A 15,107-nucleotide genomic window follows, 5' to 3' on the forward strand; every position below is an offset into this window, starting at 1 on the left:
TGAAGAAACCTACCTAGTCCTCTATACTTTCTATGCTCCTACTCAGTAGCACTAACTTTAACCAGGCGCAACTTGCCGACTCGTTCGACGTTCTCTACTCGAATGGCGTTCAACTTTAGGAAAAAAGACCGGATCTGCCTCTAACAAAAGAGTAACCCTCTATTGTAAAAATACAAAAGAAACTCGTCTAACGGCTACATTGAATTTCGATCATGAAACGTTTCCCGGTTTGAAATGTAGATGGCACTAGTAAGCAAGATAATGCTGGCAAATCAATATCGGATCAAGGTGGTTCTTACAATGTTTTCTTCACATCCATTTATTGATCAAATTTCCCTCGAAGAACATATTACCAACGCCTGACAATCAATGATGACGATTTCACAGCTTACCGTGAATCATCCGTGAATCGTCTGTGATCATCCCATTGAAGATCATTGATATAACAGCAATCCAGTGGTTATTAAAAACCGAGACTGTTGATTCTGTTAGAAAATAACTGAAAAAGACATAGCTTTAGGAAAACATGGGTTGCCCTTTTGTAATGTGTAGGCCTTTTACATTCACAAAATGGTAAAAACATTCACTAGATGAAAGACAGGACACCCTACTCGTTCCAGACATGAAGACTATTGCTATAGCTCCATCCATAGCATTTGTTTCAACAGCTGAACCGTTCAATTTTAGTTTGACACAATCTTTGACCTTCTAGCGACGATTGTTCATTCCCGCGAAAACAACCTACTTCATGGAGCATCGTCCGCTTCATTAAGCTTTCTGTTTTCTCTCTATCCCATACCAGGCTACTCCACTGAATCGCAGGATTTCAAACCCACAAAGATCATTCTTAAAAATACCTATATTTTGCTACATCAAGATTCCTAGGTGATTGACATGTTCCGCGTGAAGTTTTCTGTAATTGTCGTACTTCCACTGGAATTCTTTCATCAGTAGTTTGTTAAATTTAAGTTACCGGCTGTTCTTCAAAATGCACGGTTTGCTTCTCCCAGAACATGATTGCGATGCGAAAGTATTTTCTTACTTAAATTGAATACTTAATGATAAAACCTCTTCATTCGAGAATTTGTTAAAACTTTCACAATTTAAAATGTAAACGCAACAATTCATCAATCGTTTTCTCACTTATATCAAGTAGGGGGACTTGTAATTGGCCGGACAGCATTGATTTTTCAAAAAACGCAGAATCCTTTTAATGTTTTGATACCATGGAAATAGGGTTAATAGCAGCCTGATATGGTGTTTGAAATATGGTAATCCAATCGTTAAGGCCAACCGATGATAGGCATCGAAAGCTTTTGCCTTGTAGGTCGGATACGATCGCCTTAACTTTGCATTTGTATTGTGGTCGTTTTTTTAGCTTGAAAAATGTGAATTGCGCACAAACGTTATCGTTGGAAGGTAATCTTTTGGTTACAGTTGATATAAGATGATATAACCCAGTGAACATTTTGGTCTGTATATTTCAGTTGTTTCTGAGATATACACACTTTTGTACAATCTGAAAAAGTTGTATAGAATATTCTATATGAGCCTGTACGTACCAAAGTGGAGGCAATATACGGACCAAATTTTGCTCACCTTGAAAATATAAAACTTTGTATTGCGTTTTCAACAATTTGATAGCAACTTTGATTTGCATAAAATCTTAGGATTGTACAACTTACAACTTTCTATTGCCTGCCTTACAATTTGATTACAATTTCCTTTTGCAGGTAGCCTGAGGTTTGTACAACTTTCTTCGCCATTTAATACAATTTATTGTTACTGTATCCCAAAGCAATTATATTTTTCCTTATTACGATTTTACTATGAATCGCCGTGAACATTAATACAATAGAATTTAATGTTTACTGCGAAAAAAAATTGAACCATAACAACTTTATGTTTCTCTTTCCTCAGTCTCAAACTCACAACGTTCCGATCCCTGTCCTTCGATACTTCCTCGGCACCATTTCATGTTGATACAAACAAGCAAATTTGTTCGTGTACAGTTGGTAGTTCCGTTTAAAAATCAGTTGATCGTATAAAATACCACTGACTGCATCATTTCGGACTCCAAATCTATTTATAGATGCCGTTTTTTTAAATACAACTTTAACCTATCTCATAGACGATTCTATAACAATCAATAATTGTTTTCAGCGCTGTGCGATCTTAGCTAGTTTTTTACTGCACTGTTAAACAATTCGACAATCCGCAGATTATTTAAATTCCATTATACGCTGTTCTTACAATTACTGTACGACCTTTCATGGAAATAATATGTCATCATAGATCGCAAGCATGTAAGATTGCTTAATTGTACAGTGGGATATAATATTGAACTTTACACAATTCTACTGCGATTCAAAACAACTTTAGTGATCTTTCTATAGGATTAATAAAATGTTATCGTACATAATGAACTATATAAACCATAAACGATAAAATATAACTTGGTTTAGCTACAACAAGATGTTTATACAATTCCAATTTAAACGGGATGCTTATACAATCTACAATGAACACTGCTTTACGATTTCTGGTTATCTGGGAAGGTACTTCCAAGATCTGTGCATCTGATTTGAGTCATTTTGCTACGTTTTTGTGCCATTAGTGACAACTTTAGTGAAGTAATTCGTAGTGTCCGGCTATAGACAACACTCTTGGAAATGAGTGAAAACTAACATGAAATTATTTCTCTTACCTCATGAATATGTTGAAAATTAAATTGTTTCTACTATAGCTTAGTGATCATAATATTGACACTCTTCAAATCAGCGGAGGAACCAACATGAAAATTATTTTTTGAAGTTATTGCTAAAAAATCCTTAAGTGTCCGGTAGTAGACAAGTATTCCCCTATATTATAAATTTGAATAAATTAGCAAAAACGGTCTTAAAGAAAGTCAATACGAAATGCTTCCAAATTCGACTAGTATTTCAAATATCTACTGTATGCAACGATAACATAAACTAATAAAATGTTTTTTTTCCAAAAAAAAACGCAGGACGAGAAACGCACAGAGGAACACAATGTGATAGTGCTGGTCGAGTTCGCCATCGCCCTGATGACGGCCCTGGACCAGATCAATCGAGAATCATTCCAACGCTTTAGGTTGCGGATCGGCCTCAATCATGGCCCGGTGATAGCGGGCGTAATCGGAGCCCAGAAGCCACAGTACGACATCTGGAGCAACACGGTCAACGTGGCCAGCCGGATGGATTCCTGTGGAGTGATGGGACGGCTTCAGGTGAGTTTCGGACAAAAAAAAGGACTTTGGTTAAGCTGAAGGGATAAATTAGATTTTTTTTAATTTTTTTTTTATTTTGTTACAACTGGACGCTTCGACTGTTCAGTTCGATCTTTCAAAAATTGTCGAGAATCCTTGGCTGTTGCTTTAAGTTTGAGACTTGTTTGAGTTCTTTCGCGCAAACGTGATGGTTGACGACTTGAATCTTTGAGTAGTTTTGGCCCCATAAGAATTTCGGTGCCTTTAGCCGCTGGCTTGCTAGGTTCAGTTTCGGCAAATTCCGGGGCCAACGGAACGATTGCCGGCTCCGGTACTGGTCGCTGTAAAATGTGTTTCATCCATAAATATTAGCCGTTTTAGACCTTCAGTATATCAAGTTTACCTTCAAAATGTGGACGACTTCCCTGAGCGATTTCCTGTTGTCTTCCAAGGCTTCAAGCAGTAGCAACGCCGTTCGTGGTTCCAGTTCCGGCTGTTGAAATGAAAAAAAGGGTTCAAAAAACTCAAACTTGATTCATAGTTCAATGAACTAACCGTTCTTCGGGACAAACTGACAATCGTCCACAATATTATTGTTACCGTAAAAGCAAAGGCCAGCAACACACCAATACACTCTAACCGGAACTGACTATCGGTGTCAAAGGTAAACCGGAAGCGACGCCAGAGATCGGTCCAATTACCAACCTCCTCTATCTTGATAGCCAATAGAAATTGAAGAATTTTACTGAGATTCATTATGCGAAAATTTTAATTTTGTATTTTGATGTCGAGACGCGACCGATTTGCGTCCCGTAGAAGTAGGTTGCTTTGATGTAGGTACAAGATTAAGACTGTGATCATTTTGTTTTTAAATAAACAAAAAAGCTCATTTCATACAAACCCAATAGTTCAAATATACTCATCGTATGTTGATTATATTTCGAAATCCTTAAATAAATCATGGATGAGTTTTGAACCAAAACGAATCTTTTAAAATCCCAGGGTTTGAGAAATTCAAAAATGACTCTAAATCGATTCAGTGTAACGACACATACTTGTCTCGTCGATTCGTCACAAAAATTCGAGAAAGTGGAAGCAACTAAAGAAAGATTTGAAATTGTAAACATGTGTTCTGTTTAATGGAACTTTTGAATCTTCTTTCGTCTTTCTTCTTTCTTCTTTCTTCTTTCTTCTTTCTTCTTTCTTCTTTCTTCTTTCTTCTTTCTTCTTTCTTCTTTCTTCTTTCTTCTTTCTTCTTTCTTCTTTCTTCTTTCTTCTTTCTTCTTTCTTCTTTCTTCTTTCTTCTTTCTTCTTTCTTCTTTCTTCTTTCTTCTTTCTTCTTTCTTCTTTCTTCTTTCTTCTTTCTTCTTTCTTCTTTCTTCTTTCTTCTTTCTTCTTTCTTCTTTTTTCTTTCTTTTGTCTTCTTTCTTCTTTCTTTTTTTTTCTTTCTTCTGTCTTCTGTCTTCTGTCTTCTGTCTTCTGTCTTCTGTCTTCTGTCTTCTGTCTTCTGTCTTCTATCTTCTGTCTTCTGTCTTCTGTCTTTTGTCTTCTGTCTTCTGTCTTCTGTCTTCTGTCTTCTGTCTTCTGTCTTCTGTCTTCTGTCTTCTGTCTTCTGTCTTCTGTCTTCTGTCTTCTGTCTTCTGTCTTCTGTCTTCTGTCTTCTGTCTTCTGTCTTCTGTCTTCTGTCTTCTGTCTTCTGTCTTCTGTCTTCTGTCTTCTGTCTTCTGTCTTCTGTCTTCTGTCTTCTGTCTTCTGTCTTCTGTCTTCTGTCTTCTGTCTTCTGTCTTCTGTCTTCTGTCTTCTGTCTTCTGTCTTCTGTCTTCTGTCTTCTGTCTTCTGTCTTCTGTCTTCTGTCTTCTGTCTTCTGTCTTCTGTCTTCTGTCTTCTGTCTTCTGTCTTCTGTCTTCTGTCTTCTGTCTTCTGTCTTCTGTCTTCTGTCTTCTGTCTTCTGTCTTCTGTCTTCTGTCTTCTGTCTTCTGTCTTCTGTCTTCTGTCTTCTGTCTTCTGTCTTCTGTCTTCTGTCTTCTGTCTTCTGTCTTCTGTCTTCTGTCTTCTGTCTTCTGTCTTCTGTCTTCTGTCTTCTGTCTTCTGTCTTCTGTCTTCTGTCTTCTGTCTTCTGTCTTCTGTCTTCTGTCTTCTGTCTTCTGTCTTCTGTCTTCTGTCTTCTGTCTTCTGTCTTCTGTCTTCTGTCTTCTGTCTTCTGTCTTCTGTCTTCTGTCTTCTGTCTTCTGTCTTCTTTCTTCTTTCTTCTTTCTTCTTTCTTCTTTCTTCTTTCTTCTTTCTTCTTTCTTCTTTCTTCTTTCTTCTTTCTTCTTTCTTCTTTCTTCTTTCTTCTTTCTTCTTTCTTCTTTCTTCTCGTATCATTCATTTTCTGTCTTCTTTTTTTCAATTAAATCAAGTGACTCCGCTTGTTACCTTCAATAGAGAGAGCGCAATAAAAAAATTCACGCTCAATTGCAGCAGCAATAAAACGAACAATTTGTTGCTACGTCGTTGGACGTTAATTAGAAAGTGTTTCATTTTGCAACGCCCCCTCTAGCAAACATCATCCGAGAAGAACTTGTCCCAGATTCTGAAAAATGAGCCCCAGTACTCAAGCCGGTGCTAAGCAATAGTGGTTTTGTTCTTAGAAAGTTTTTTACCCGGTGTTTTGTTCTTCCACCCGGGTACTTCTCAAGTGGGGGACGGACGTTGTAAAGTGGGCGAAAAAAACCTGCTTTCAAGTCGTTTGCAAGTTGTGCAATTTGTCAAAATGCTGTTGGGAATTTTCCTCTCTTATCACCAAACCTCTCACTGTCGGAGCCTGCCGACAAATGAGAACAGCAATAAAATAAACGTCCTATGGAAAAATTATCCTTCAGGTGGTGAATCAGCTGGCTTGTGGAAGTAAGAGCTCTAACTTTTGAGCTTCAGATTTCTGGGGAAACTTATTCAGATTGTTAATGACTTAATTAAAATGAATTAAAAACAACTGACAAAACTTAAAGTAGTTTACCGAAATACCCCCATTTTTAGGACTTTAAATTTTAAATCTTATCCAGCCCCTTTCTTCTCTTCCATCAGGCAACGGAAAACACGGCCAAGGTGCTGATGGCAGCCGGATATTCCTGCGAGTGCCGCGGTCCGATTCCCGTCAAGGGTAAAGGAATCCTGACGACGTACTTCGTCAAAACGCCATTCGACGAGAAGATTTAAGCCACACCGGAACGGAATCCAGGTTGGGGCAGAGCAGGTCCAGGATCAGAAATGGAGAGAGGCAGCTCGAAGCCCCTCGAAGAGGGAAGCATCGGAAGGATCATTGTCTTAGTCATCACTTTTCGCGCCGGCCGGGAATCGAGAACGATGTGTGTGCTGCAGTGCAAGCAAAGGTATTCCTTATGTGCGGAAACATGTGCTCGGAAGTAGTAGAAAGGATTGATGTTGACTCCGTTAAGATGGCGTATTTTTTCCGGGGCGCAAGGATACAGCTCCAAGCTAGACTTCATCAGCAATGAATAAAACAACATCGGGTTGTGCGATTTTCATTTAATTTTTTAAAGTAAATGAAAAATTCAAAAATAAAATTACAAAAAAAAATGTGAAGCACATTAAAATTTTGACACACAAAAATTTAAATAAAATCAACTAAAAGTGTTGCTCATGGACAAAGTATAAATCGTATATTTTTTCGTGTGCAAATTTGAGTGTTCCCGAGGAAGAGACAGCCAAAAAGAAGATTGATACCGGAAGCTTCAAGCTTTTAAAGAATCCGAGCTCCTTTTCACTCTTTTTTTTTAATCGAACAATGAAAATTTGTTGACTGGTATACCAAAAACCTGTATTTCGTTAGGGGGGAAGTGAAACGGCCTCTGAAAGAACCCTCTCGACAACTCAAGGCTCGAATATATGCGATAGCATGAAGACAACCGGAGACATCCGCCCTGTTGAGAAAGCTGAAGAAGGTTGAGGAGACGGGTGAGTGAGTGATATACTTCTAGATTAATATCCAGATCCAGTGCAGTAGCGTGTATGCGAGTGAGTGCGAGTAGAAAAATTTCCGTGCTAGGCATGACAAGTGAGTGGCTCATACTCAATCTATAATGGTACCTGTCGTAATCTGCCACTTCATGGTAGAGTGGAGTGGGTGAGGGTGGTCTGATGTGAATAGGGAGTGTGTGAATGTGTGCTAGCATGAACAGAGGGGGTGAGTTTAAGAATTGATTAAAGCTTGAAGATTCAACCCACAGTTGGCACAGCATGGGAGACAGAATGGGGCTTACCTTGTCAGGAACGGAAGAATGCCTTACATGGAAGTAATAAACAAATTGTTCAGTTGAAGAATGGTGGATTATGGTCAATACGGCAACAATGACATATTTTTTTAAGAAACCTACTCACATGATGTTGATCTTTCGATAGAATACAGAAACAAAACCTTTAAATTGTTTAACGGAGAGGGCTATGAAAGTTTCGATTTTTTAACGTTGATAACTCAAAGCGATTTTTTTGTGACGTTTAACATTTTTTGTTTTAAGATGGAAATTTGACTTCAAGTCATAAAAGCCGAGCGTTTGCTTCTGTAAGTGGGATTGTCCCACTAAAACCACCTTGGTTTCACTCTGTGTTACTACATCAAGGGGTAGGCTGTGCTCATGAACTTGTACGTCTCACTCTTTCCTCTTTTTCCTTTATCCTCTTAATCCAATTTCATTTCTCTCCTTTTCCTCCTTTTCCTATGTCCTCTTTCTCCTTTTCGTCTTTCGCCAACTGCACACTGGTACAGAAGACCCTAAGACGTGTGCCGATTAAGCACAGGCTTTCAAAGTAACTCGTGCCCGCGTCAGCCTTCACTCCCGTAGGATTCCTAACCACCAAGGCATGACCGATTGAGAAACTACCTAGCCAGAATTTTTTGTTGGCCTTCTTCATCGTGATGAACTCTCCTTTTCAGTGCAATGCGAGCTTATTAACGTGTTACGCTCCCCAGTTCTTCAGCACGCTCTTTTCCGAACCTCGAAAATGTAGTAACTTGTACTTGGCCTTCCGCACCGGGACGCAACGTATCCGGTCTAACGGAGACCGCTTTGCCCTTCGACTCAGACGCGCTGATTCTCGCTAGCGTCTTCAGTCGTCCCGGCCCTGAGTTCATCTGTGGCTCAGGGGCTCTCTAGCCTTTTTTTATAAGTTGGTAACCACAGGAGATGAATCCCGGTTTGCGGATTGTATTCCATGGCACGACGAGCCACCGCGTCCCCCAGTTTGCTATGTTGGGTCCATGGGTACAAAGACTCTTGATATACTCCGTGTATACCTCCTACTCCCTAAACTCCTCCCTAAACTCCCCCTAGGGCCGCATACCTAGTTCCCACCTCGAACTGTTCAACACACTATACTCCAATAGGTCTATTCGCGCTAGTGCGCTCCAAGGCAATACTCATTAACGAGACCACTTTCAGCAAAACCTCTCATCCTTACGACTCGACGCCTGAACTCTCCTCTAACGACTTCAGAACCGACATCTCCTCGCAATGACTCGAGATTCCCACACAAACCTCTCCTCCTGATCTCTCCTCTTAAGACTCGAGATCCGACCCCTCCTCGCATCGACTCGAGGTTGACCTCTCCTCTGCACGATTCAAGGCCCAATCTCTCCTCTAGCGACTTGAGATCCAACCTCTCCTCGTAATGACTCGAGGTCATCACTTATACCCCTCCTCATGTTGATTAATGTTGAATCTTCTCTTCTCGACTCGAGGCCCGATCCCTCCTCTTACGACTCGAGACCTGACCCCTTATCATAAAGATTCGAGGTTGACCACACAAACTTCTCCACCTGGAGATTCGAGGCCTGACCTCTCCTCTAACGACTTGAAGCCCGATCTCTTATCTCCAGGATTCGAGGTTTGCCACCTTGCCCGTCGTGTGCCAGATCAAGAGTAGCTTTTCCTAGACTCGCGCCTGTTACGGCACACACGCCGGCCTTAACGCAACGACTCGGATGATTCCCGACGAAGACGTCATCCTACTCCGACTCGAGAGGTTTGCCCGGCATCGAGAGCCTCTCTATCCGTGGGTATCCCCCGATAGTGGTTAATCCCACTTCCTGCGAGGTCCACTACGAGGAAGGGATTCTCTAGCCTGTGAACTCGGGCAAGTATGGCACTTCCAACCGGTTTCCTTCGCCTGATGGTACTCTCTCTTCCAGTGTTGGGGGATCTAGCTCTGCCTCGAAAACGTTTGACTCGATAACCTTATACTACTTGTACTACCAGAACGTCAGAGGTATAAACTCGTGTCTAGCAGACTATCTGCTCGCAAGCTCATGTTGCTGTAACGACGTCGTCGCCTTTACGGAAACATGGCTGAACGACCGTTATATTTCGAGCCAGATATTTGGCCCTGAGTATGTAGTATTTTATTACGATCGCAGTTTACGTAATAGCAAAAAGACCACCGGTGGCGGAGTGTTAATTGCCGTTAAATCGGATCTCCCAACGTTGCTCATCGAAGACAATTCCTGGAGCGATCTGTAACTTGTGTTGACCCGCATTGATCTTGGTGACCGTAAACTTAATGCCTGCGTACTAGACTGCCCCAAATTTGTATGGGAAATTCAAAACCTGTGAAATTTTATGCGCTGCAGGCTGAAATTGATCCTAGTCCTAGTACAAGATCTCATGCCAAATTTGGGCCAGATCGGATCACGGGAAGGGATCGCTCGACGAGCCTGAAGTTTGTATGGGATTTCGAGACATTTTGTTCGGGAGAATAATGAAAAACCAGTTTTTCATCAATAACTTTGGTTCCCGTCTACCGATTTCTTTCAAAAACGGTTTTTCTTAAAGCCTAAATTATGAAAAATATTTCATCCGAAGACTGCATTTCAATTAGAGTAAAGATAAGAAAGTTATTAAGCTTCAAAAATGAGCAAACTTTTTTAAGGATGGTATTCATCACTGTTAATGAGTAGAGGCGGTCGAACATATTGATCCCTCATTAACAGTGCTGAATACCACCGTTAAAAAAGTTAGCCCATTTTTGAAGCTTGATAACTTTTTTACCTTAACTCTTATCGAAATGCAGTCTTCGGATGAAATATTTTTCATAATTTAGGCTTTAAGAAAACTCGTTTTTGAAATAAATCGGCAGACGGAAACCAAAGTTATTGATGAAAAACTGGTTTTTCATGATTCTCCCGAACAAAATGTCTCGAAATCCCATACAAACTTCAGGCTCGTTGAGCGATCCCTTCCCGTGATCCGATCTGGCCCAAATTTGGCATGAGATCTTGTACTAGAACTAGGATCAATTTCAGCCTGCAGCGCATAACTTTTCCAAAAGTCGGGTCATTTGGGGCACTCTACTGCGTACTGTATCTGCCTCCTGATTGCACGAGAGATGTCCGTTGTTTTGGCCTCTGCTCCGTACGTTAAAGCAGTACACCTTATTATTAGTCTCGCTCAATGTCACTCGACTTGCTCCTGTCGCAAAATTAACACCATTCTGTAGTGTATAGTACCGGTAGTAGAATTATTGTACTGATCTTCAGGATAAAAACAAAATATATAATTTATCTATTTTGTAATCAAATTACTTCAAATGGTTTGTTACATTTTAAAACGAACATTTCTTTGCTAAGCGTGTAAAAACGATAAGAAGAGTTCCTCGCACAAGTGAGAGAGAAGCAAAAGAGATCGATGAGTCTCGCTCACACAACTAGAACGGGGAACGTTTAGAACTCAGTTTATAGGAGAATTTGCATGAGGACGTACGTGTTTTGTTTTGCTCTGATTTTGAGCAGCAAGTACCGTCACGACAAACAGCTTCTGCGACAGATGGCGGTAGAAGAGAAGCTAGACATAGCGTTAGTAGCAGACCCCTATTATAGAGCCCTGAATGGCACAAATTAGGTAACCGATAGTGCCAATCTGGCCGAAATAGGGGTGACAGAAAAGTTTGCCATACAAGAAGTGGTCACATCGAATGAGAAAGGCATCATGATAGCCAAAGTCAATGGGATCTTCTTCTGTAGCTGCTACGCTGCCCAAACCGGGATCCCGTCGGCATACAGGAAAATTTACCTACTAGACAGGACTTGATACGGTTGGAATGGTTGGAATAGATACATCGAAACGGCTGATAAAGAAGAGAAGAAGAAGAGAAAAGGGGATCGTTTTTGTGCGGTAGTAACACAGGACGTGCGCAACGCCGTGTCAGCTGGGCAGCAATTGATTCTTCGCTTATAAAAATGAGGATACCGAAATATCTGTGCAAATTAGTGGAAAGCTATTACCGTAAGTTACAATACATGACGAGCGAAGGATTCCAGGAAATGGATGTTACAGCTGAGGTACCGCAAGGGTCAATACTGGGCCCGGTTCTGTGGAATATAACGTACAATTTGGCGCTGTAGACAGATCCCGGTTTGGGCAGCGTAGCAGCTACAGAAGAAGATCCCATTGACTTTGGCTATCATGATGCCTTTCTCATTCGATGTGACCACTTCTTGTATGGCAAACTTTTCTGTCACCCCTATTTCGGCCAGATTGGCACTATCGGTTACCTAATTTGTGCCATTCAGGGCTCTATAATAGGGGTCTGCTACTAACGCTATGTCTAGCTTCTCTTCTACCGCCATCTGTCGCAGAAGCTGTTTGTCGTGACGGTACTTGCTGCTCAAAATCAGAGCAAAACAAAACACGTACGTCCTCATGCAAATTCTCCTATAAACTGAGTTCTAAACGTTCCCCGTTCTAGTTGTGTGAGCGAGACTCATCGATCTCTTTTGCTTCTCTCTCACTTGTGCGAGGAACTCTTCTTATCGTTTTTACACGCTTAGCAAAGAAATGTTCGTTTTAAAATGTAACAAACCATTTGAAGTAATTTGATTACAAAATAGATAAATTATATATTTTGTTTTTATCCTGAAGATCAGTACAATAATTCTACTACCGGTACTATACACTACACATTCTATCTTGACTTCAAAAACGCCGACTTTGACGAGATTTCTCGTACCCTGGTTACCATCGACTGGAAATCTGAGTTCGACCCATCTGATCCCAACGTTGCGGCCACATCTTGAATTACGTTATCGATCGCCATATCTATCATATACGGCTGAAATTGAAACAGTGTTGTAAAAAAAACTCAACACTTAAAGATCTTGAAAACATTTCTGCTAGGTAAAATTTTCAAAATGTGCTACAAGTGTCAAAATTTCTACCAATTATTCCCAACACGAGTGAACTTGCTCTGAGATCACGACAGAACTACAACGAATAAAGACGGCAAAAAATGTGCCCTTAGAAATTATAACAAGTCAAGATCCTCCAACACAAAGGACATTTATCGTAGAATAAATGTCCTTCAAAAAAGGCAGCCAACGTTGTTACCAAAACTATCTAGTTTGAGTTCCAACGTGATCTCAAGTCCGAACCAAAATCGTTTTGGAAACATCTCAAAAGTCAGCGAAATGTACCTGGTCTGCCACCAAATGTTTCTGGATGACAATACGGCGAACGCTGATCGTGGAGTCCGTGATCTCTTTGCACAAAAATTCTCGTCTATCTATAATACAGCTTCTTCATCCCCTGCACAATTGGATAGTGCTGCCAGGAATATTGCTCCACTGGGCTTCTCTATAAACAACATTGCAGTTGAGGATGTAGTCATCTCTAAAGCAGCAGCTAAGCTTAATTATACTTTTTCAACGGATCCGGACGGAATACTTGCTTCTTTTATTGAACGTTTTATGCCTGTTGTGCTGACTACTGTAAGGCTTGTTCTCCAAGCTTCGCTTGATAGAGCTACCTTCCTCTCACTTTGGAAGGAGGCTTACATGTTTCTGGTGTATGAAAAAGGTAACAGAAGAAACGTCAACAAATACCGAGGAATCTTGGCATTATGCGCAGTAGCCAAACTATTCGAATTGTTGGTCTTGGATCCAATTTTCTTGTCCTCTAAGAATATTTTTTCCGACGATCAACACGGATTCATACCCAAGCGCTCCAAGACAACTAACCTTCTGACGTTTACTTCTTAAGTGCACGAAAGTGTTGCTGCGAAGTCTCAAACTGACGCTGCTTACACCGATTTGTCTACTGCATATGACAAAGTCAACCACGATATTGCCACTGGAAAGATCGAACGCTTGGGTTTCTGCGGAACTCTTCTTGGTTCCGGAGCTACAGACAATTCTCTGCTTTTTCTGGGGTGCGTCAGGGAAGCCATTTAGGACCGATTATTTTCTTAATCTACTTCAACGATGCACTCTCACTCCTCGACGACCCAAAGCTATGCTATGCTGACGACCTAAAACTATTTTACAACATCAACGGCCAGGACTTTATGGATTTCTTATGAAATCAATTCAACCTCACTGGTGTGACATAAACTGTCTGCTTTTCCAAGAAGGCGGCAGCCTTTTTCCACTGAGTACTTCCTCGGAGATGAGCCAATCGAACGCGAAGAACACATCAATGATCCGGGCTTAATTCTAGACCAGAAGCTGGAATTCAGGACAAACGTAAACTACGTTGTCGACAATGCCTCGAGAAGTCTTGGATTCTTATTTCGAGTGCCCAAGGACTTCAAGAATTCGCATTGCCTGAAAAGTTTGTATTGCAGTATTGTTCGCTCTGTTCTTGAATACGCATTAGCTGTTTTGTGTTCCTACTACCAAAATCGAGGCTATACAGCGGCGCTTCTTGCGATTCGCCCTTCAACATCTGTCTTTAGCCGTTTCTCTTGCCAAGCTATGAACATCGAAACCTTCTCATAGACATGGACACTCTTCAAGCCGGTAGAAACGCAGAACGAGCTTCCTTCGTAGCCGATCTGTTGACATAGCGAATCGACTGCCCCACGCTCCTGGAAGCCATTCCTATAAGTGTGCGACTCCGTGGACTTCGATTGGTTGACTATCTCTCTCTCTCTTTCTCTCCATTCATCATCCATTCTGATTTGTAATCAATAGATCGCGCGTGGTTTGCGAGATTTCGTCGACTATAGCCCGCCACGACTGTTCGTCACTACACATCTCACTCAAATCATTTTCAGCGATCAAATTTTGAAGTTGTTGACGCCTTGCAACGAACCTGGGGCAGAAATAGATAGCATATTCTGCCGATTCCTCCGAATCTACGCATTTCCAAGCTTTGCAAGCAGGCAAGTTGAGGCAGGCAAAATAACTGTTTGTATCGAACCAGATTTTTTTCTTTTCGAAACGAGAATATCGAAGATTTTGATAGCTATATCTGAATAAGATAATAATATTTATTGAGATGGGATCGAGTAGTAATTTTGATATGATCTCCTAATCGGGTGGGGTTTTGCATAAATTGGGCTCTCTGAAATCAAAACCATGGGAGCTGAAATCGTTCCTTAGACTGCCAAAAGACTCTATGCCAAATTTCAGCTCATTTTGTCAATGGTCAGAAGACTCTATTCCAAATTACAGCTCATTTGGCTAACTCAAAGCGGTCGCTCAGTAAGCCTCACGTTTGTATGGACATTTGACGCCATTTGTTGTAACAAAACTGCAAAATGCTGACGGTCTTCAAGGGAAATGTGTGGGTGTGGAATACCGTCAAGATTGAGAAAACCAAATGTAGGGTAATCGATGCATGTGCATAAAAGTAAGAGCCAAACAATTAGATTTTACAGATTTACAGATTTAGAACAAATGGTGTCAAATTTTCATACAAACTTGAACATCATTGAGCAACCACTTAAAGTTAACCAAATGAGCTGAAATTCACAGTAGAGTCTTCTGGCTCCAAGTTTTGATTCGGGAACATAATCCTTTTTTTGGATCGCCATAACGTATATAACCGTATCAGCCATCAGAAAAGGGGTAGACCTAATAGCAGCACGTTATCAAAACAATCGGGAA

At 40.8% G+C, this 15,107-nt stretch overlaps 2 protein-coding genes across 4 annotated transcripts in view; both read right to left on the reverse strand.

Moving 5' to 3' along the window:
* The window catches only part of LOC129748880 (adenylate cyclase type 2), a 289,164-nt gene that overhangs the window by 1,657 nt on the left and 272,400 nt on the right, over nucleotides 1–15,107 (reverse strand). The window lies entirely within an intron of this gene.
* On the reverse strand, nucleotides 3,324–4,048 carry LOC129748882 (uncharacterized). Its single transcript, XM_055743664.1, has 3 exons — nucleotides 3,788–4,048; nucleotides 3,636–3,725; nucleotides 3,324–3,573 (listed from the first exon to the last, which is right to left on the reverse strand). The coding sequence occupies exons 1-3, from the start codon at nucleotides 3,986–3,988 to the stop codon at nucleotides 3,325–3,327; spliced, it is 540 nt and encodes a 179-aa protein (XP_055599639.1). The 5' UTR covers nucleotides 3,989–4,048; the 3' UTR covers nucleotide 3,324.

Source organism: Uranotaenia lowii, chromosome 2, assembly GCF_029784155.1.
Source record: "Uranotaenia lowii strain MFRU-FL chromosome 2, ASM2978415v1, whole genome shotgun sequence".
Lineage (NCBI taxonomy): Eukaryota > Metazoa > Arthropoda > Insecta > Diptera > Culicidae > Uranotaenia > Uranotaenia lowii.